This window comes from Carica papaya, chromosome 1, assembly GCF_054855325.1.
Source record: "Carica papaya isolate Zhongbai chromosome 1, ASM5485532v1, whole genome shotgun sequence".
In the NCBI taxonomy this organism is placed as follows: domain Eukaryota; kingdom Viridiplantae; phylum Streptophyta; class Magnoliopsida; order Brassicales; family Caricaceae; genus Carica; species Carica papaya.
The window spans coordinates 23,013,370-23,036,824 of NC_142309.1; the positions used below are offsets into that span (position 1 = coordinate 23,013,370).

Genomic DNA, 23,455 nt, shown 5'->3' on the forward strand with positions numbered 1-23,455 from the left:
CCACCCTAATTTGTTCATTTTTTATCATCAAACCGAACCCGATACAACTTGAAATCAGCATTTTAGTAAAATGTATATATATATAATATATATATAAAATCCAATTCCAACAAATCAGATTATACAGATGTTTATCCAAAATGTTATCTCTATCCAATCCAATGGGCTTGCCTGACTAGATGTTATCTCTATCGGACTGTTTACTTTCCATGTAGCACCCGGAAAGGAGGAGGAAAAAAAAAAAAAAAGCCACGTCAGCAGGCCCGGTCAGCAGTCCCGGCCAACCAGGACCTGCCACGTGGCAATACCACGTCGTTCCAGAAAGGGCCACGTTGGCAATCCGCGTGGGCGCGATCGGACGGTCCAGATCAGGCGGACGATCGGACGACCCAGATTTAATCGCACGGACGGCCCAGATTTAATCAAAAACGGACGGCCCAGATTAAATCAAAATGGACGGCTGAGATCAAAGGGCAAGAGGTTATAAATAGAACCCCCACACCAGACCACAAACCCTAGCCGCCTGCCGCTCGCCGGAGAAGACGAACCAGAAGCCGGCCGCCGCCACCCGCCGCCGTACCGGAGGAACTTCCGACCGCCGATCGAGGTAAATTTCGTACCCCCGACTCGTTTTTCCACGCTGATTCCTCCTGTGGCCAAATCGGAGCCAAAATCCCGGCCAAACGGCCGGAATACGCGGCCGAAGCCCAGCGGCGGCGCCGCGTCCCTTCTCGGTTTTTGCCTCCGATGAGGCCCTTCCCGGCCTCTGTTTGATGCAATTTTTATATCACCGTGATCACCATTCTTTTTTCTACAGGTTGACCGGAGCCGAATCACCAAAACACGAACCTCACCGGAGAGCCGCCGCACCCGAGAGCGCCGCTGCCGGTAAGCTCCGTTTTTCCGTGATTTTTTGGCCCCCCGAGGGCCCTAGGGTTGTTTTCTCACAGGGACTGATGCGAGTGTGGCCGAATTCGGCCGAAAACAGCCAACCCGAGGCGACTCGCCGCCGTGCCGGAGTTGCGATTTGGGCCGATTGAGGCCCTGAGCCTAATTTGGGATTTTTTTTGGAACACGTGCAGGTACCAGTAGTGCATTTCAGTTCCCCGGGAAAAATTCAGGGAAAATTAGGAACAGCCTGTAGGCGCACCGTGAAGCCGTGTTCGGACCCCGAAACGAGTAAGGACCCCTCACCCTATTTCCTATCACGGTATTAAAGTTCAAAATGATAAAACGGTATTCCTTGAATTAACGAATGTGTGAAATTGTTTAAGGTGGCTAATGGAGCCCGAGTCTAGTGTGATTGGTGATTTACTGTTATTTGGTATGTTTACAACTTTAAATGCAAAATGAGGTTTGATGTGTTCATTTTACAGATTTGTGTGCATATACTACGTTTTTATTAATCATGGGTTGAATGACTGAAAAACTGATACTGTATGTTGTCTGTTTGGCATGAATTACGATTTGCTTGTTTAAATGTGAATTGATGGTGCTGACTGAGGAAAAGGAAAATGAAAGATTGTGTAGACTGATAATTGTATTATGGGGGTCAGCCTGACTAGATATCCTGGGAGATGGTGGACGGACCGGGTCCGTAGGGAACCCTACCGGGATTGTGGTCTCACATGCCGGACGGGGTATAGAGATCTTATGGTTTTGGCGCCCATACCGGACGGGGTATGGTGACGGCCCTGGAAACTGATTATGAATGTTAAAGGTTAACGGGTAGTGGGACCCCTATGGACCCCCACGGATACTAGTAGGCTGGTAAATGAGAAAAAGATATGTTGTACAATGATTGAATTACAAGAGGCGTGATAAGTGTTATGTTTTATTGCTTATATTATTCCATGATTATGATAATGTTATTGTTTTTCTTATATTGTTTTCATAAATTCCACCGAGGTAAGTGGATGGAAAAGGTTTTTATGTTAATAAGCGAGTTTGTTGTAAATTATGCTCCATTGGTCTTTTTGTGTTTTCTACCCACCTTTACCTCCGTGACGGTGAGATATCGTGATGTTCTTACTGGGCTAGTGTAGCTCACTCCTTATTTAACCATTTCAGATCAGGAAGACATGGTTCCCGAGCCCGTTCCGCAGGAGGACGACGAAGGGGATGCCTAGAGACTCTGTAGTCATGCTCATAGCTTTGTTTTCGAGTTTTTCTTTTAGTTAGTATAACCTTTTATAATTTAAGTACGTTTTTTATTTTCGTGTAAGGGATGTTAACTGAAATTTTGATCTCGCTTCCGCATTTGATATATTTAAATACTCATTTCATTTTAATATTTCCGGGGCCGTTACATTCCACTTTCATAGTCTCTGAAATTAAGCCCACTTAAAACTATAATAAACCAATATTAGTATTGTTAGTTAGCAGTAATCAGCATATAATTTCTAATTTAATAAAACTGAAAACTTATTCATCAAGTAAAATAATAATAAACAAATTAAACGAAGAGTTTGTCACTCTATAATAATTTAAATTTTTTAAATTAAAATAATTACAATGTATTAAGAACTTGATTTAAACTTCTCTTAAGTAAATTACATGATTAGTGGTGAGGAGTTCTTCATGTTCCCCACCTTGCCTCATTATAATTAATCAGTGTTTCATGACGCTATTAAATTTGCTGGATGTGTATGCTTTTAGCCTTTCAGTCGACGATGTGTCAGCTCTGTTGTGTCCCTCACATTCATTGCTTTAAAGCTTACATACTCTTTCTTCTTTGATCAATTCAGCTGCAGCTGAAGTTTTTGGCAAGCAAACTCTCAAGATTGCTTCAGATTTTTTCTTTTTTAAAAAAAAAAAAATCATATTCGTAATTAGGTAAAATTCCCAAAAATTAAGTTTTAATTTTATATTTAAAAAATAATTACTGAATTCTAATTTTCTTTTTTTTTTTTTTTGGGTAAATTCTCATATTCAAATGTGTGACAAGTTTTTTATCCCTTTAACGGCTTATGGGTTCATTCATTTTTTTTTCTCCATCAAAACCATCTTCGGGTAAACTAATATTTTTCTTTTTTTTTTGTATACTTCTTAAAAATTATAATTAAATTTAAGTAAAAACATAAAATTTTGATAAAAATTCTATTGATTAAATTAATATTTTTAGTATCACGAGTATAATTTTCTTTTGAGTTAACTTAAATTAGAAAAATAATCAAATCCAAGTTAAGTATCTGATTTGGTATGATATAATTAAAAAAAAAATTAAAACTAACAAATAATCAAGCATAAAAATTAAAGTTAAAAAGCATTTTTAAAAATAAACTTGTACGTGCAAAATTAACACCAGCAATTTTATAAGTATAGAAACATTAGTAGCCTCTATTTAATTTATTATCATAGATATATAGGGTCATATCATAATAAGATATTTTTCTAATTAGAGTTGTTTAATTTTATTGGTGCCACATATTAGATTACATTTTTTTTTTTAATTATGAGGATTGGATCGGACTCATGTCATCCCAAAAAGGCTACTAAAATTATTTTAATTCAAATTTATTTTATCAATATTTTACTTTTTGTATTTATTATCATATTATAATTTTTTTTTTAATTTTTCATGTAAGATTTAAATATACTTTGATGAATTTAAGTTCGTGCTTATTCTATTTTATAAACAATAAATCATAATATATTTTGGATATGTAACGGTTCGGAACTTAAAATGAAATAAATTATAAATTAAATGCGGAAGCGAAATAATAGAGTTATAGTTTACATTTCTTACACAATAATTTAGAATATCCAATAAAATTACAGAAATGATCATTATAAAAGAACAAGCGAAAAATCAAAAAATAAATTAAAAGTAAACAAATAGATATCCTATGACGACCTTCACTAACCTTTGAAGGGAGTTCGGGTAGTAAACTATTCACAACTCCCTTATTGATCGGGATCTGTACCTTAATTCTTGGTTCTCTTGATCTGAAATGGTGAGTTACACTAACCCAGTAAAAAAATATCACACTGCTCACCGATACAGAAATTATGTTAGTAAAAATCATAAAAACAACTAATAGAACTCTTAAATTAAGTAAATTCATTAACATAAATAAAATTATTTATTGCATACTTACCGTAACGAGATTTCTAAAACTGTCATATAAAGGCAACGACACAAATAACATTATAATCTAATTTTTAAGTGGTCAGAACAACAATTTTTCATTTTTATTCGCTTACCTGTATCCTTGGAGGTCCATAGGGATGTCCCACTACGCACGAACCCATAACAAAACTTGTCAACTAATCGACAATCTCTATACTCCATTCAGTATGAGCGCCAATAGTACCATTCATCAATACCCCATTCAGAATAAGGGTGAATCGGGTCGTCCCCATACTCCGTCCGATATAAGTGTCAAAAATATAATTCCTCGATACCCGTTCGATATGAGATAACATTCATAGTAGGATTCTCTATATACCTGATTCGTCCATCATATCTCAGGATATTCAGTAAGATAACTGTTTCATTAATTTACTTAACCGATCAATTTTCTATTTGCATTTTAATTTCCAGTTTCACAATTTAATAATAAATCACGTAAGACAAGCAATGCATGTATCAATGAAACACAACTAAATAATCTTACGATCCAGTGTATTATTATGCATTTAAAATCGTAAAATCAAACAATCAATTAAATCGAACAAACAATGATAATAATTGATTCCGGCTCCATTAGTAACTTATAATTAATTTTTGAAGTTTCATAAATTGCAAAAAATACCGTATTATTTATAATTAAACTTCAATTTCATAATAGGAAATAAGGTGAGGGATTCTTACCCGAATCGGTGTACAAAACACTGAACTTTTTAATGTGACAACTGGCGGTCCCTGGATTTTCTTTAATTTTTATGTGGAGATTAAAATACGCTTCACTACCTAGAAATATCTCAAAAAATCTAAAATCGGTGTTAAAATTTTTTTCAGCCAATTTTAAAATTCTAGCATGGCATCCCCGCCCGCGGCAGCGGTTTGTCTCAAACTGGCAATTTTCGGCCAATTTTATACCAATCCCTGCGAGAAAATACGTTAAAAGGTCTCAGTTGGCCGAAAAAAAGTCGAAAAATAAAAACTTACCAGTGACGAAATTTTCTGTTGTGGTGGTTCCATGGACTTACCTTTGCGGTTGAATATTTTTTTCGGTCAACTTGTAGAAAACAAAATGGTGAAAACAATGGTGAAAAAATTGCACAAAACGGGAAACGAGAAGGGGCTCATCAGAGACGATTTTTTATTTTTTTCACGGCGGCATCGCCGGACTTTACCTTCGATTTCCAGCTCATACACTATTTCTTTTGCTCCAATTTGACCATGGGGGTGTTCCAAATTAAATTTCGAACGAATAAGAATTTTTTTACATTTTTTTGTGGTCGGAGGTGGTTCCGGCGCGACGGCGACCGGCGGTCGGCAGTCGGCTCTCTTCTCCGACGACTGATTCTTCTTCTCCGGTGAGGGGCTAGCGGTTAGGGTTTGAGTTCGATGTGAAGTGAGATATTTATACCCGTCTCCCTTAAATCTGGACCGTTCATCATATTTAATCTCGACCGTCTGATCGCGTTTAAAGAGAATATAAACTGTTCATCGTGATTTGATCTCGACTATACAATTGCGTTTAAAAAGGGAACGAATCGTGGTTGTTCATCGCGTTTAATCACGATCGTCCGATCGTGCTTGAGGAGGAAACGGATCCGGACCGTCCACGCGCGCGAGAACACATCCGGACCGTCCGTTTGCAGGCACGTGGATTGCCAACGTGGCCTCCTGCGTGGCATCGAGTCAGCATGTCTTGCCACGCGGAGCGCTCCAGTTCGTCGGGGTTGCTGACTAGACGGTCATACGTGGTGAAATTTTTTTTAATTGTATTTTGACCTACAATTTCTGATTTTTCTTTTAAAAATATCTCTCGAACACTTATTTTTCTCAAAATTATTTTCAATTTCATCATTCACTTATTTTTTTCTCTAATTTTACATTAAATAAATATTTATAAATTTAAAATTTATATTTTTATATATTTTTTTAATTTTAAAATTAATTTTGGATTAAATTTTAAGACTGAGTATTACAGGATAAGTTTAACTTATATGATTATTTTATTTTTCTTACTAATATAAGAAAAATATTTATTACAATATACTTAGAAGAAAAAAAAAATCCAGCTCAATGTCTTGAGAAGACAAGTAAATCGTATTATATTTATAATGATAATAAAAGAGAAAATAAAAAATTATTGGAAAAGAAAAAGGGGAAATTATTATTAAGAAAAAAAAAAAAAAAAACTCAAAACCGACTTTCTCATATTTTCGGGGGAAAAAAAAAAAAAAAGGATTGAAAATGAAACGGAAGACAACCCGCACAAGTGAGCAAAGACACCCGCCGCAGGGGCAACTGGGGAACCAAATGGTGTCAGCTTTCTATAATTTCATTTTTATCCCTTGAAAACCTTAAAAACCTATTTTCCTCCCCTATAAAATACAAAACCACCACCACCGCCCCTCCCCCTGTTACAAATCAAAAGCAAAGCGACCCACACAACACACCCCTTCTCTCTCTCTCTCTCTCTCTCTCTCTCTCTCTCTCTCTAACCTCGGGGTTTCGCTTCTCTCGTCTCCTTTCTCTCTCGCCAATCTGTCTCTCTTATGCTCGATACTCCGGATGTGTATGCATCTATCGCTACTCTCTCTCTCCTCTTTCAGGTCTGCCCTCTCTCTTTTTCTCTATCTATGTCTGTGTATATGGAACATATCTGATCTGTTTATGTGGTTTTTTAGTTGAAAGGTAATTGGGGATTTGATCTTTTTGTTGCTCTTTTAAGGGTTTCAGTTTGGGTTTGGATTTTCAATTCTGACTTTTCGATTTCTGTTTTGTCTTCGTTCTGCTTTTATTTATTAATTGAAAAAAAAAAAATTGGTTTGCGAGTTTTCATGCAGTAGTTGAAAGCAAGAGAAGTTGAGGTGTTATGGCGACGATAAGATCGAGTGTGCCGTCAAGGTTGCGGCAGCTTCTATCGGCCGACGGCTCTCTCGGCCCGTCTCTTAAGCTGGACTCTGAGCCCGTGAGTTTTCTTTTTTTTTTTTTTCTTTTTTGCACTCGTTTATTTATTTGTCTTTCTACAATGCTTTTTGCGATCAGAGTTTTATCGGACTTGAGTACTGTTTGGTGAGCCATTAGGGTTTTACTGACCATTTCCGTTTCGATAATTAGTTTTGAATATGAAAGGGGTGGTTTTAGTATTCCCACTTTTTCTTTTTGTTTCGTGAAGTCTTCTTATTTTCCTGGAGTTGGTCGCTAGTTTGGGCTTTTGGGTGTCTGGCTGCTAGTGCTATAGTTCAGTATAGATGGTTGAGGCTATACTAGTTTGATTTGAATTATATTGCTGCATTTGCTTTGCCTTTCTTGTGTGGCTGATTATTTGTATGCTCTTAGAGAAAAGAGAAAAAAAGAGAAAATACATTAGTAGGGCACCAAGGGGGTGGTACCCCCCCCCCACCCTCCTCTAAACTAAGCAGAATACAAAATGTCAATAAAGTATCTGAGATCTTTTCTAGTTGCGATGACCTCTAGACAAAACTCAGCTCCAAAACCAATGGTCTCTAAAGAATAGACTTTTGTATAGAAGTTCTATTGTTTTTTTCTTTCCCAATGATCTACATAGTTACTAACCATTTGAGTGAAATATGATTCTTCCTTTCCTCGCTGATAAGAATACCATTCATAATCTATATTTCTTCCATGCCTGAACTGCTGACTGCGATTGAGAAGGGAGAGAGCAGAATACCTTAATGAGCACAGGGGGCAGCCATTAACAATGTTTCTATCTCATCTTCTAACTTGTCCAAAGTAAGAGTTTTACCTAGGTCACTTCTCAGCAATTCCTTTGCCAACCTGGAAGTTCACTTGAACCATCACCTGACTCCAACCCCTACTAATTCCTTTCATGATACTGGTACCAAAGATTGTCTAATCGTTTCAGTTTGGCGCTCTCTCCCTTCCACTCCGCATGTAGCTTTAACGACCTCCTTCCATGTGCCCATTTCCTAGGACATGAACTTCCATAGCTACTTGGCCAAGAGATTTATTCACCAACAACAAAGATTTATTAGTGAGGACATCCATATCTAACAACCTTTTAAGAGTATGCCAAGCCTACATTTGGCAGCTCCTATACTTCTCAAAGTATTCCAGAGATGATGACATTGAATTGCTCCAGTCTTCTAGCCACCTTAGAAGTAATGGAAAAGGGACAATTAACAGATTGGAAGGTTCGATGAAGTGCTTTTAATCCTTTATCCATCTTGCCTAAGATTGGATCCCAAATACTAGGCTCTTTATATTTGGCTCCAAGGGGTAGGCCAAGATGCTTGGTAGGAAGGAAGTCAGTCTACACCCTAAAAGGACAGCCAAATCACTTATGTCCTATTAATCATTTACTTGGGCAACCTTGTTTCATGGTGGACAAGCATATTGCTAACCCCAGTTTGTTGGCCTATCTGCAAGTAAAGTGATGTATTTATTACAACTAGCTGCTGATGGGTTTTAAAAAGGGTAAAACATTTCTATATACTACCATTTTTTTTTTGTTTGTTTGCAGAAGAAATAGTTTTTTTGGTGCTAGCTTATAAGGTACTGTTTGATTCAAATGCTAATTCTGCCATCTTTGTTGCTTGTTTCTTGGAGAAAATAATATTTTACTTTTGGAAAAGCAAATAAATCAAATGCTGCTTTTGTTTTTTAATCTGTTGTTCTTGGACATTAAAATTTGATCTATTGACTACTTTTGCAGCCTCCTAAAGTTAAAGCTTTTATTGACAAAGTAATACAGAGTCCATTGCAAGATATAGCAATACCTCTTTCAGGTTTTCGCTGGGAGTACAATAAGGTAATGTTTTTTGCAGCTTGTTGCAGTAAGATGTGGCAAAATTCTTTTGCTTACTTTTTTTTTTAACTTCAGGGTAATTTTCACCATTGGAGGCCACTGTTTCTTCATTTTGATACATACTTCAAGGAATATTTGTCCTCTAGGAATGACCTTACCTTGTCTGATAGAATTTTAGAAGATGATAGCCCATTTCCAAAACATGCGGTTCTTCAAATATTGCGAGTTATGCAGACAATTTTAGAGAATTGCCATAACAAAAGTTCTTTTGATGGTATTGAGGTATGTTTTATGAGTCATAAAGTGTTCATTTTTTGTTTCTGCAATCATTTATTGCCTGATCTTCATATTTTTGTATTTTTCCATCACTATATTGTCTGATAGATTTTTGTATTTCTTCTTTTCAGCACTTCAAGCTCCTCCTTGCTTCTACAGATCCAGAGATTGTCGTAGCTGCTTTAGAAACTCTTTCTGCACTGGTGAAAATAAGCCCCTCTAAGCTCCATGGGAGTGGAAAATTGATTGGATGTGGCTCCGTGAATAGCTATCTCCTTTCTCTTGCTCAAGGATGGGGGAGTAAAGAGGAGGGCTTGGGTTTATATTCATGTGTTGTGGCAAATGATAGGACACAGGAGGAAGGCCTGTGCTTATTTCCATCTGATATAGAAAATGATTGTGACAAATCTCAGTGCCGGATTGGTTCTACCCTTTATTTTGAATTTCATGGGCACAATGGGCAGAGCAGAGAAGAGAGTAGTGGCAATTTGAGTTCTAGTTTGAGAGTTATACACCTGCCAGATCTACATTTGCGGAAGGAGGATGATCTGGTACTGATGAAGCATTGCATTGAAGAGTACAGTGTGCCTTCAGAGGTTCGGTTCTCTTTGTTGACAAGAATCAGATATGCTCATGCCTTTCGTTCTCCCAGAATATGCAGACTCTATAGCAGGATTTGCTTGCTTGCATTCATTGTCCTTGTTCAGTCAAGTGATGCTCAGGATGAGTTGACCTCCTTTTTCGCTAATGAGCCGGAGTATACAAATGAGTTAATCAGGATCGTTCGGTCGGAAGAAGCTATTCCTGGAACCATTAGAACTCTTGCCATGCTTGCTTTAGGAGCACAGTTAGCTGCATATTCTGCTTCTCATGATCGGGCTCGGATTTTAAGTGGATCGAGCATCAGTTTTGCTGTAGGGAACAGAATGATTCTCCTAAATGTGCTCCAGAGGGCTGTTTTGTCATTGAAGAACTCAAATGATCCATCATCTATTGCATTTGTTGAGGCACTTCTACAGTTCTATTTGCTCCACATTGTGTCATCCTCATCATCAGGGAGTACTATTAGAGGATCAGGAATGGTTCCCACATTCCTGCCACTTTTGGAGGATTCTGATCCGAGTCATATGCATCTTGTGTATTTGGCCGTAAAAGCTCTACAGAAGCTTATGGATTACAGTAGTTCAGCTGTCTCACTGCTTAGGGAACTGGGGGGAGTTGAGCTTTTGGCACAGAGGCTAGAGATAGAAGTAAATCGAATTATTGGATTGCCTGCGGGAAATGATAATGCTATGGTTATAGGTGAATGCTCTAGGTATATTGATGATCAATTATTCTCCCAGAAGAGATTGATCAAGGTTCTCTTGAAGGCTCTTGGCTCTGCCACTTATACCCCTGCAAACTCCAACAGACCTCAAAATTCCCATGACAATTCTTTACCTGCCACTTTGTCACGGATATACAGGAATGCAGATAAATTTGGAGGTGATATTTACTATTCAGCTGTCACCGTCATGAGTGAAATTATCCACAAAGATCCTACTTGTTTGCCCTCGCTTCTTGAAGTTGGCCTCCCAGAAGCATTTTTATCTTCAGTGGTAGCTGGAATTCTTCCTTCTTCTAAGGCTCTTACATGTGTTCCGAATGGCCTTGGTGCCATTTGTCTTAATGCCAAAGGCTTGGAAGCAGTGAAAGAGACTTCAGCCTTGAGATTTCTGGTTGACATACTTACCAGCAAGAAATATGTTGTAGCTATGAATGAAGCTATTGTTCCATTGGCAAATGCAGTGGAAGAACTTTTACGTCATGTTTCATCACTAAGAGGCGCCGGTGTTGATATAATTATCGAAATTACTGATAAACTTTCATCTCTTGGGGACCATAAGTCCTCAAGTTCATCAGGGAAAGTTAATGGGAGTACTGCAATGGAAATGGATTCTGAAGAGAAAGAAAATGCAGAACAGTGCTGTATTGTTGGTGCAGTGGATCCTGTAACGGAGGGAGTAAGTGATGAGCAATTCGTCCAACTGTGCATTTTTCATTTGATGGTTCTGCTTCATAGAACAATGGAGAACTCTGAAACTTGTAGGTTGTTTGTGGAGAAGTCAGGTATTGAAGCTTTATTGAAGCTTCTCTTACGGCCTAGTATTGCACAGTCATCTGAGGGGATGTCTATTGCTTTGCACAGCACTATCGTTTTCAAGGGCTTTACGCAACATCATTCCGCTTCTCTGGCTCGTGCTTTCTGTTCATCTCTCCGAGATCAGTTGAAGAAAGCTTTAGGTGGCCTAAGTGCAGCTTCAGGTTCATTTTTGCTGGATCCCAGAGTGACACAAGATACTGGAATCTTTTCACCACTTTTCCTTGTTGAATTCCTACTTTTTCTTGCTGCTTCGAGGGACAATCGTTGGGTAACTGCTTTGCTATCAGAGTTTGGAAATGGCAGCAAGGACGTTCTGGAGGATATTGGACAAGTTCACCATGAAATTTTGTGGCAGATGGCTCTCCTTGAAGATGCTAAACTTGAAACTGACGAAAATAAGGTTGGTTTTGCAACTGAGACACAGGAGTCTGAGTTAAATACAAATGAGACTGAAGAACAAAGGCCCAATTCCTTAAGGCAGTTTCTTGATCCCTTGTTCAGAAGAAGGACATCAGGATGGAATATTGAATCCCAGTTTTTTGACCTTATAAACCTGTACCGTGATCTTGGACGTGCTGCTACTGGTTTCCAACTGAGACCTGCTACAGATGGTTCTTCAAATCTTCGTTTTGGAGCGAGTCATTCTGGTTCCTCTGATGGTGCTTCTGGCTCTGCCACTAGAAAAGAACATGACAAACAGAGATCATATTATACCTCATGCTGTGATATGGTCAGGTCACTCTCCCTTCACATCACTCATTTGTTTCAAGAGTTGGGAAAGGCGATGTTGCTTCCTTCTCGTCGACGGGAGGAGACTGTAAATATCTCTGTCGCTTCAAAATCAGTGGCTTCAACCTGTGCTTGCATTGCATTGGATCACATGAATTTTGGGGGCCACGTAAATCCCTCTGAGGCATCCATATCAACAAAGTGTCGCTACTTTGGGAAAGTAATCGAGTTCATTGATGGAATTATACTGGACAGGCCTGATTCATGTAATCCTGTTCTATTAAACTGTTTATATGCCCGTGGGGTTGTTCAATCAGTCTTAACAACATTTGAGGCCACCAGTCAATTGCTCTTTGCAGTTAACAGGGCCCCTTCATCACCAATGGAGACTGATGATGGGAATGTAAAACATGATGAAAAAGAAGATGTGGATCATGTGTGGATTTATGGTCCTTTGGCTAGTTATGGTAAGCTTATGGACCACTTGGTAACATCTTCTCTCATTTTGTCAACATCCACAAAACATCTGCTTGTACAACCTTTGACAAGTGGGGATAGTCCTTTCCCACGAGATGCTGAGACTTTTGTGAAGGTGCTTCAGTCCATGGTGCTGAAGTCTGTACTTCCTGTCTGGGCTCACCCTCAGTTTACTGATTGCAGTTACGATTTTATTACCACAGTGATTTCCATTATTAGGCATGTATACTCTGGGGTCGAGGTGAAAAACATCAACAATATTGGCAATTCTCGAATTACAGGCCCACCTCCAAATGAATCAGCTATTTCTACAATAGTGGAGATGGGTTTTCCAAGGGCTAGGGCTGAAGAAGCTTTACGACAAGTTGGATCAAATAGTGTGGAGTTGGCAATGGAGTGGTTGTTATCCCATCCAGAAGAAACCCAAGAGGATGATGAACTTGCCCGTGCCCTTGCCATGTCGCTTGGAAAGTCTGAGTCTGAGACAAAGGAGGATGCTGCAAATGATGGTAACCAGCAGCTTGAACAAGATATAGTTCAACTTCCTCCTGTTGAGGAGTTGTTGTCGACATGCATGAAGCTCTTGCAGATGAAGGAACCTCTAGCATTCCCAGTTCGGGACTTCCTCGTGTTGGTTTGCACCCAAAATGATGGCCAATACAGATCCAATGTGATATCTTTTATTCTTGAACAAGTAAAGGATTGCACCTCTGTTTCTGATGGCAGAAACAGTGCTCTATTGTCTTCTCTTTTCCATGTCCTTGCTTTAATTCTTCATGAAGATGCAGGGGCACGAGAAATTGCTGCAAAGGCTGGTATGGTAAAACTTGCATCTGATGTTCTTTCACAGTGGGATTCTGGTGCAGTTGACAGCGAGAAACCCCAAGTTCCCAAGTGGGTAACAACAGCTTTTCTTGCTATTGATAGGCTACTGCAGGTAGATCAGAAGTTAAATTCTGAAATTGTGGAGCAGTTGAAAAGGGATGATAGCAGCCAGCAGAAATCTATTAGCATTGATGAGGATAAGCAAGATTCCTTGCAGTCCATGTTTGGCTTCCCCAAACATGTAGATATAAATGAGCAGATAAGACTTATTGAGATTGCTTGTAAATGCATCAGGAACCAGCTTCCATCTGAAATGATGCATGCTGTTCTGCAGCTATGCTCTACTCTCACAAAAACTCATTCTTTAGCTGTTCGTTTTCTGGATGCTGGGGGCGTAAGTTCCCTGCTTTCTTTGCCAACTAGTAGCCTCTTTCCTGGATTTGACAATATTGCTGCTAGTATTATACGTCATGTCCTTGAAGATCCTCAGACTCTCCAGCAGGCAATGGAATCTGAGATCAGGCATAGTCTTGTGGCTGTTGCCAACAGGCATTCAAATGCAAGGATCACTCCACGCAATTTACTTTTAAATTTAAGTTCTGTCATCTCTCGAGATCCAGTGATCTTTATGCAGGCTGCTCGATCTGTATGCCAAGTTGAGATGGTAGGGGAAAGACCTTATATTGTTTTGCTCAAAGACCGTGAGAAGGAAAAATGCAAAGAGAAAGATAAAGAGAAGGACAAGGTGTCAGACAGAGATAAAAGTGCAACCAACAGTGGTGGGAAGGTTATGCTGGGGAATATGAATTCGGTAAGTCCTGGGAATGGACAGGGAAAGTATCAAGATTCGAACTCCAAGGCTAAGATTCATCGGAAATCTCCACAAAGCTTCATAAGTGTAGTTGAGCTTCTCTTGGATTCAGTTAGTACTTTCATACCTCCTCTGAAAGATGATGCAGTCGCAGATACACTTATTGAGGCACAATCAACTGATATGGAGATTGATGTTGCTGCTACTAAGGGGAAAGGAAAAGCGATTGCAACAGTTTCTGAAGAGAATAAAGCCCATATTCAGGATGCTTCTTCATCACTTGCAAAGATAGTGTTTATGTTAAAACTTTTAACAGAGATTTTATTAATGTATTCTTCAGCTGTTCACGTTCTGCTTCGAAGAGATGCTGAACTTAATAGCTGCAGGGCCCCCCATCAAAAGGGCTCAACTGGTGGTATATTTTACCATATTCTCCATAGGTTTATTCCTTGCTATTGGAGCTCAAAAAAGGAGAGGAAAGTTGATGGAGACTGGAGGCAAAAACTGGCATATAGAGCCAACCAGTTTTTGGTGGCATCTTGTGTTCGCTCTGCAGAAGCCAGGAGGAGGATTTTCATGGAGATTAGTTGTATTTTCAATGACTTTGTGGATTCATGTAATGGTTTTCGCTCGCCTGGAAATGATGTTCAAACTTTGATTGAGCTGCTGAACGATGTGCTTGCTGCTCGTGCACCAAATGGTTTGTATATTTCTGCAGAAGCTTCTGCAACTTTCATAGATGTTGGTTTGGTAAGGTCACTCACTCGGACTCTTGAGGTGTTAGATTTAGATCATGCTGAGTCTCCCAAAGCTGTTACAGGGCTTATCAAGGTATTGGAGTTGGTAACAAAGGAGCATGTTCATTCTGTTGATTCCAATGTGGCAAAGGGTGAGAATGCAAACAAATCCCCTGATGATCATGATCAACCCAGAAGAACGGATAATGCTACTGACATGTCCCAGTCCATGGAAATGGCATCAGAATTGAACCATGATCCTGTGGCAGCTGACCGCGCTGAGATTTTCAATACAGTCCAACACTATGGCGAATCTGAAGCTGTGACAGATGACATGGAGCATGATCAGGACCTTGATGGAGGGTTTGCTCCTGCTGCTGAGGATGACTACATGCAAGAAACTTCTGAGGATGCTAGGGATCTTGAAAATGGCATTGATACTGTGGGTATACGATTTGAGATCCAGCCTCATGTTCAAGAGAATCTTGATGAAGATGAAGATGAGGAGATGTCTGGGGATGATGGAGATGAGGTAGATGAAGATGAAGATGAGGATGATGAGGAGCATAATGATCTGGAAGAAGATGAAGTACATCACCTGCCTCATCATGACACAGATCAAGATGAGCATGAGATTGATGATGATGAATTTGATGAGGAAATATTGGAGGAAGATGAGGATGAGGATGAAGATGATGAGGATGGAGTTATTCTTAGATTCGAAGAAGGAATCAATGGAATAAATGTTTTTGATCACATTGAGGTTTTTGGAAGAGATCATAGCTTCCCAAATGAAGCTCTTCATGTGATGCCAGTTGAAGTTTTTGGTTCTAGGCGTCAAGGAAGGACCACCTCCATCTACAGTCTTTTAGGCAGAACTGGCGACAATGCGGTCCCCACACAACACCCTCTTTTATCAGGGCCTTCTTCCTTGCAGCGTTCAATCTCCCAAAGACAATCAGGTCAGCTCCCCACCCAGATATTTGTCCTGATATATTATCATTTTATGCAACTTGGGTCCAATGTTTCTATGTTCAGTTATTTCATTTCTTAGTTCAGTTTGCTTTCTTTTATCTCTGACTGACCTTATTTTTTCTCCAGAGAATACACGTGATGTGGCCTTATTAGATCGGAACTCAGAGAGTAATTCATCACGGCTTGATGCTATTTTTCGGTCTTTAAGGAACGTACGCCATGGGCACCGAATGAACTTGTGGATGGATGATAACCATCCAAGTGGTGGACCAAATCCAGCCACAGTACCCCAAGGCCTTGAGGAGTTGCTTGTTTCCCAGTTGAGACGACCCAGCCCAACAAAACCTTCTGATCAGAACACATCATCAGTGGAACCTCAAACTCAAGCTGAGGCTGGTCAGCTGCAGGAATCAGTTAGGCCTGAAGCTCCTGCTGAAAATAATTTCAATGCAAATCTCAGTTTGCCGCCTCCTTCTTCAGTTGCCCTTGGTACTTCTGCTGATGCTGATATGAGGGCTGCAGTGAATGACCCAATACAAGTAAATGATGTCTCAAGTGCACAATCACAATCTGTTGAAATGCAGTTTGAACAGAGTGATGCAGCTGTACGGGATGTTGAAGCAGTGAGCCAAGAAAGTGGTGGAAGTGGTGCTACTCTAGGTGAAAGCCTTCGGAGCCTAGATGTTGAAATTGGAAGTGCTGATGGGCATGATGATGGTGGAGAAAGGCATGGTTCTGCAGATCCACAGACAACTAGGACAAGAAGATCCAGTGTTTCATTTGGGAATTCAGTTCCTTCAGCTGTCAGAGATGTATCCCTTCACAGTGTAACTGAGGTTTCAGAGAATTCTAGTCGTGAGGCCGATCAGGATGGCCCTTCAGTGGAGCAGCAGGTAAGTAGTGATGCTGGTTCTGGTTCCATTGACCCTGCATTCTTGGAAGCTCTCCCCGAGGAGTTACGGGCAGAAGTTCTCTCAGCCCAACATGGTCAAGTGGCGCAGCCTTCAAACAATGAGCGGCCAAATGCAGGAGATATTGATCCTGAATTCCTTGCAGCTCTTCCACCAGACATCCGAGCAGAAGTTCTAGCGCAGCAGCAAGCACAAAGGCTTCATCAATCCCAGGAACTTGAAGGACAACCAGTTGAAATGGACACAGTTTCAATAATTGCAACATTTCCTTCGGAGTTGCGAGAAGAGGTATATTGCCAATTGTGGTGTAATTATGCATCTTGTGCTTTTAATCGATATTATTTTTTTTCATTCTCAGGTTCTCTTAACATCATCTGATGCTATTCTTGCCAATCTTACACCTGCTCTTGTTGCGGAGGCTAACCTGTTACGTGAAAGGTTTGCGCATCGATACCATAATCGCACTCTTTTTGGTATGTATCCTAGAAGTCGTAGAGGTGAGTCTTCTAGGCGCAGTGAAGGTGTTGGATCTAGCCTAGATAGAGCTGGAGGAAGTATTGTATCACGCAGATCTCTTACCTCTAAGGTAGTTGAAGCTGATGGAGCTCCTTTAGTTAGCACAGAAGGTCTCCTAGCAATGATTCGCTTGCTTCGCATAGTTCAGGTATTTATGACCCTGCTTATTTTACTGTTCTCGATTGTGATCTGTGCATTTAGGTTGATTTTCTGGGGGGATAAATTTTGCAGCCATTGTACAAGGGCTCACTTCAGAGACTTCTATTGAATTTATGTTCTCATAGCCAAACCAGAACTGCCCTAGTCAAAATTCTGATGGACATGCTGATGCTTGATATGAAGAAGCCTGGCAATTGTTCAAATGTCACTGAGCCACTGTATCGGCTTTATGCTTGCCAAAGTAATGTGAAATATTCTCGTCCCCAGTACTTTGATGGTAAAGTCTCTATCTTGATTAATCTTTTAAGTTAATAATTATCTGACCTTGGCATTACATGCTTTCTTGGTGCAAACTTGTCTGATAAGTAGGGTCTTTGGAGCCTAGATTTTTTGTTTGTGAGTACATTTTATATGGAAAATTGTAGAAGCATCTTTAGTTACTTGAAGCCAGTTTTTTGAGAGGATGTTTGTGTTTATCTGGGTTCTTATTGGTATGTACAATATTGGCTTTACTTGATGCTTATGATGGGCTGTGGTGGATTCTTTTATAGGAGTTCCTCCATTGGTGTCACGGCGTGTTCTTGAAACTTTAACTTACTTGGCTCGCCACCATCCCTATGTGGCAAAGATTTTACTTCAGTTTAGTCTTCCACTTCCTTCCTTAGAAGAGCAGGTGCATACCGATCAGGCACGAGGAAAAGCTGCAATATTTAGTGAAGAGCATGAAATTAATAAAAAGCAGAACCAAGGAGGATATATATCTATTGAACTGCTTCTGAGCCTCTTGAATCAACCTCTTTACCTGAGAAGTATAGCACATCTTGAACAGGTGATCCATTTCTTTCTTTTTGACATTTTAGTTATATTATATTGTCAATTCTTATTGATTTATGTCTCATTAAAATTTCTTTTCTGGCCTTTTTTCAGCTGCTTAATTTATTGGATGTCATCGTATGTAGTGCTGAAAGCAAATCTGGCTCATCTGACAAATCTGATGCATCTGTTGCTGAACATCGAAATGTACTTCAACTTTCTGTGTCGGATGTTGCAGTTAGTATGGACAATCGTGATCTTTCTTCTGGGACTGGTTCATCATCCAGGATGGCATCAACTTCTAGTGCAGAAAGCGAATGTGATGCTCAAAGCATATTGCTTAACCTGCCTCAACATGAGCTTCAGCTTCTTTGCTCATTGCTTGCTCGGGAAGGGTATGATGAATATATGTATCTGCTAAAGGCATCTCTTTATGTTTTTCTATGTTGATTATTTTGCATCACCGGATGCTTGTAGCTTTCTGTTAGCATTGTAACTGTTGCAAGTAGTGATGGCCGATTGCTTCTTAATTTTGTAGACCTGTTAGGATATGCAGACTTGTTCGATAAGAGAATAGACTAATTAAACTAGCTGATGTTTTTGAATTACAATCTCAATTTACTAATTGCTGCTGATGAATTCTTAATAGGAAAATTGATGAATTTTAGTAAATCAATTAGCTTAATCTTTCATTTGATCTTCTAATTATCATATGTTAAGTCTGACATATTACATTTTCTATCCAGTTTGTCAGATAATGCATATACGCTTGTGGCAGAGGTATTGAAGAAGTTGGTGTCAATCACACCAAGCCATTGTCAACTATTTATAACTGAGTTAGCAAATGCAACACAGAATTTGACGAAGTCAGCTATGGATGAGCTACGCATGTTTGGTGAAGCAGTGAAAGCACTCCTGAGTACTTCCTCTTCCGATGGAGCTGCAATTTTAAGGGTCTTGCAGGCGCTAAGCTCCCTTGTTGGGTCTTTGATTGAGAAAGAGAAAGATCAACAGGTTCTTCCTGAAAAGGACTACTCTGCTGCTCTCTCTCAGGTGACAGACATCAATGGGACTTTGGAGCCTTTGTGGCTGGAACTGAGCTCTTGCATAAGCAAGATGGAGAACTATTCGGATACTGCCCCTGATTCATTAATTCCATCGAGGATCTCAACATCAAAACCATCTGGTGTTACACCACCACTTCCTGCGGGTGCTCAGAATATCTTACCATATATAGAATCCTTCTTTGTGGTGTGTGAGAAGTTGCATCCTGCACAACCAGGATCAGGTCTTGACTTTAGTATTGTTTCAGTTTCTGAGGTTGAAGATGCCAGCACGTCCACTGGCCAGCCAAAAACTTCAGAAGCTACTCCAAAGGTGGATGAGAAGCATGCTGGTTTCGTGAAGTTCTCAGAGAAGCATAGGAAACTGCTAAATGCTTTCATCCGTCAAAACCCTGGATTGCTTGAGAAGTCTTTCTCACTTATGCTGAGTGTTCCTCGCTTTGTTGATTTTGATAACAAGCGTTCCCATTTTAGGTCAAAGATAAAGCACCAACATGATCATCACCATAGTCCTTTAAGAATTTCTGTTAGAAGAGCTTATATTCTTGAAGATTCATATAACCAGCTGCGAATGCGATCAACTCAAGAATTAAAGGGCAGGCTAACTGTTCACTTTCAAGGAGAGGAAGGTATTGATGCGGGTGGACTGACAAGGGAATGGTATCAGCTATTGTCTAGAGTTATCTTTGACAAAGGAGCACTACTTTTTACAACTGTTGGCAACGAGTCAACATTCCAGCCAAATCCTAACTCTGTTTACCAAACAGAACATCTTTCATACTTCAAGTTTGTTGGTCGTGTTGTAAGTACTATATTTAGTTGGGATTTTACTAGATTGACTTGGTTAGACTTTTATTCATTCTTCGATGTTGTTTCCAGGTTGGAAAAGCGCTCTTCGATGGGCAACTCTTGGATGTCCATTTCACACGATCTTTTTATAAGCATATCCTTGGAGTTAAAGTTACATATCATGACATTGAAGCCATTGATCCTGATTACTTCAAAAATCTGAAGTGGATGCTTGAGGTATGCTTCTTGCTAGTTTTACTTTCAAGTGATGTTTTCAATAGTTTTTCTAAAGCATTGGCAGCGTCTTCTACATTTATGACAATATATTGCATACATGCATGGTTTCTTTTGCTTTTACTTCACCTCTATCTGTTGTGTCTTGATCTTCACATGTTTACTTTTGCAGAATGATATTAGTGATGTCCCTGATCTTACTTTTAGCATAGATGCTGATGAAGAGAAACTTATATTGTATGAGAGGACAGAGGTAATATTTCTTCTAAGTTCTGTCATCACCTCTTGTAACTTCGAAAATCAATCATTTAACATTTGAGTTTCATAAACTTAATACAGGTGACTGACCATGAGTTGATTCCTGGAGGCCGGAACATGAAAGTAACAGAGGAAAATAAGCATCAATATGTTGATCTAGTTGCCGAACATCGTTTGACAACTGCTATTCGTCCTCAAATAAATGCATTTTTGGAAGGATTTAATGAGCTGATTCCCAGAGATTTAATCTCTATTTTCAACGACAAGGAATTGGAATTATTAATTAGTGGTCTTCCGGATATTGATTGTAAGTGTCCTATCAAATTATTTACTCATGTGATGCAATTTGTGATTTGTTCATGTTGAAATTGGTAAAAAGAAACAAATGAATAAATCCTAACAAATAGTTCGTGCATCAATATCTTACAGTGGATGACATGAGGGCAAATACTGAGTATTCTGGATACAGTCCTGGATCTCCTGTTATCCAGTGGTTCTGGGAGGTTGTTCAAGGCTTCAGCAAGGAGGATAAGGCTCGGCTTCTGCAATTTGTGACTGGCACCTCAAAGGTAATGTGTCTTCTTTGTCTGTTTTTAACTATCTGTACATAAATGTTCTCATTATTGTCTTGTTTTCAGTAGTTATATCTGCTGCACAAAACATAGTACTTGCCAGATTTTGCAAGTCTTGACAAGATGACAATGAAATGGTTTGAGTGGCTTGACTAATAGGAAGCTTTAGTGGCAAAAGTTTCGGATACATTTAACTTTTTGTCTTCATTTGAAGCATCGATTGGTTAATGACATAAATTCCTGTGCAATATATTTTTTTTTTTGGAAATAGAAGTATAAATATATAAATTCCTGTAGAGTATGGTGAAATGTATACCTTGCATACAGAATTCACACGAGCTTAAAAGTGATAAATAACTACTATGGTCGATTTAAGAATCCTCCCTTTTTATGAAGATTTTGGACCATTATGCATGATTTAGTTGTTTATAAATCTTAAATGAATTGTGAAAATCTGCACATCAATGCATTTCTAAATGGTTTATGCTCGTGACAACTTCGATATTGTTACCCTAGCTCTCAAACATTCCACGAGTCCTGGCTTCTATTTGTTTTATTATGCTGTAGCACTTGCAATGAATATTCTTATGTGCTTATTGGTAACGATTGATAGGGTTACAGTACAGTACTGAACAAATGTACCCTACAATAAGTAGACAGTATGAATAGTATTAGACTATATTTCGTTTGGGGTACAGAGTGATGTAAGACAAATTCTGTTAATTTAGCGGAGAATAACTAAATCTTACACCCAGGGTGTTTTAGACACCACGCCTAATAAGTTTTAAGCATAGATTTTGATTGCATCCTGTCACTAGAAAAGTGAGAGACTCAAAGTATTTTGTTGAAGTCTTTCCCTAAAAAAAATTGAATTATCAAAAAAGATACCTTATAATTCTTTTTGAATAGCTTTTTTTTTTTAATAAAATTAAACTAAGAAATACAAGTCCTAATAGGATTAGAAAATCATACCACCGATGCATATGTGAAAGCTAAATCCTAATAACAATAAAATACTAGAAGTATAATAAAAGATCATAAGTCGAGAGTATAGTAGTCCTATACTTAATAAAATTATGATTTCTAATCAATTATCTAACATAGAGCTTATCCATTATGCATCACAAAGGGCAGGGTTAATAATTCTACGGCTGTGGTGCCAAAGTCTGTCTCAAGTTTTTAGTTTACTCTTTTTTCAGTGGGACATATTGATGTCCATTACCAAGATTTAAAGCTACTCTAGCGTTGACAATAATATGGGACAAAAAGCAACTATGTGCATATATGTAAATGTAAACCTAAGATTCATTTGCATATGTAAATATAAACAAAACTTTTCTTTCGTTCTTTTTGCTGGATTTGCAGGTTCCTCTAGAAGGCTTTGTTGCACTTCAAGGAATATCAGGCTCACAGAAATTTCAGATACACAAGGCATACGGCAGCCCCGATCATTTACCTTCTGCTCATACATGGTACATTTTATTCTCTTGTGCAGTTTTACGGTTTATTGTTGTCATATCCAATCTTGTGCAAAACTTTATTCTTGTTAATTTACTGGTACAAAATTCATGCAGTTTCAACCAATTGGATCTACCGGAGTATCCGTCTAAACAACATCTAGAGGAGAGACTGCTGCTCGCGATTCATGAAGGCAATGAAGGATTTGGGTTCGGCTGAGAGACAGTGGAGTTCTGTGGGTGTAATTTGTGTAGATATAAGGTAAATGTGTCAAAGAAATGGGTGTTTTGGAAATGAATTGGGTAAAAAGGGAAGGGGGAAAAAGCGAAAGGGTGGATATGAGATGTTGAGTTGATACATGTTCATAGATTGTACAGTCGTGTATTGGCTATATGGCTAATGCTTCTGGCAGTTTTACAATTTGCCAATTCTGCCCCCTTCTTCCTCTTCGTCTAATATTTCTACTCCTCCTACCTCTACTTTCATTTTTTTTTTTAGACCTTTGTGTTTAAGTTATTTTCTTAGTCGATTATCATTTGAAGTTGCCTTCTAAGAATTGAAGTTTTAAAATCAGTTGGACTAGCCTGCTGTGGTATTTACATAAAAAGTAAAGAGCAATTTATTTTGACTTAAATAAGTTGGAATTTAAGATTTTCGGTGGGGGAGAATGGGCAGGTATCCATTTTTTTTTTTTTTTAAAAAAAATTATAAATGTATATTCAGTTATTTTTTTAATATGGGCAATGTAATGTCTTTTTCAAAATAATTAGAACATAAAATCATGATGAAAAAAAAA

The 23,455-nt window shown here is 38.8% G+C and overlaps 1 protein-coding gene across 1 annotated transcript; it reads left to right on the top strand.

Annotated features, from left to right (window-relative positions):
* Positions 1-6,548: 6,548 nt before the first annotated feature.
* Positions 6,549-23,115, top strand: LOC110818814 (E3 ubiquitin-protein ligase UPL2-like). Its single transcript, XM_088221561.1, has 17 exons — positions 6,549-6,732; positions 6,967-7,091; positions 8,820-8,915; positions 8,988-9,194; positions 9,320-15,872; positions 16,012-17,084; positions 17,155-17,460; positions 17,544-17,748; positions 18,023-18,300; positions 18,399-18,679; positions 19,031-20,150; positions 20,228-20,374; positions 20,544-20,624; positions 20,711-20,936; positions 21,059-21,198; positions 22,567-22,673; positions 22,776-23,115. The coding sequence occupies exons 2-17, from the start codon at positions 6,996-6,998 to the stop codon at positions 22,876-22,878; spliced, it is 11,019 nt and encodes a 3,672-aa protein (XP_088077687.1). The 5' UTR covers positions 6,549-6,732; positions 6,967-6,995; the 3' UTR covers positions 22,879-23,115.
* Positions 23,116-23,455: the final 340 nt, after the last annotated feature.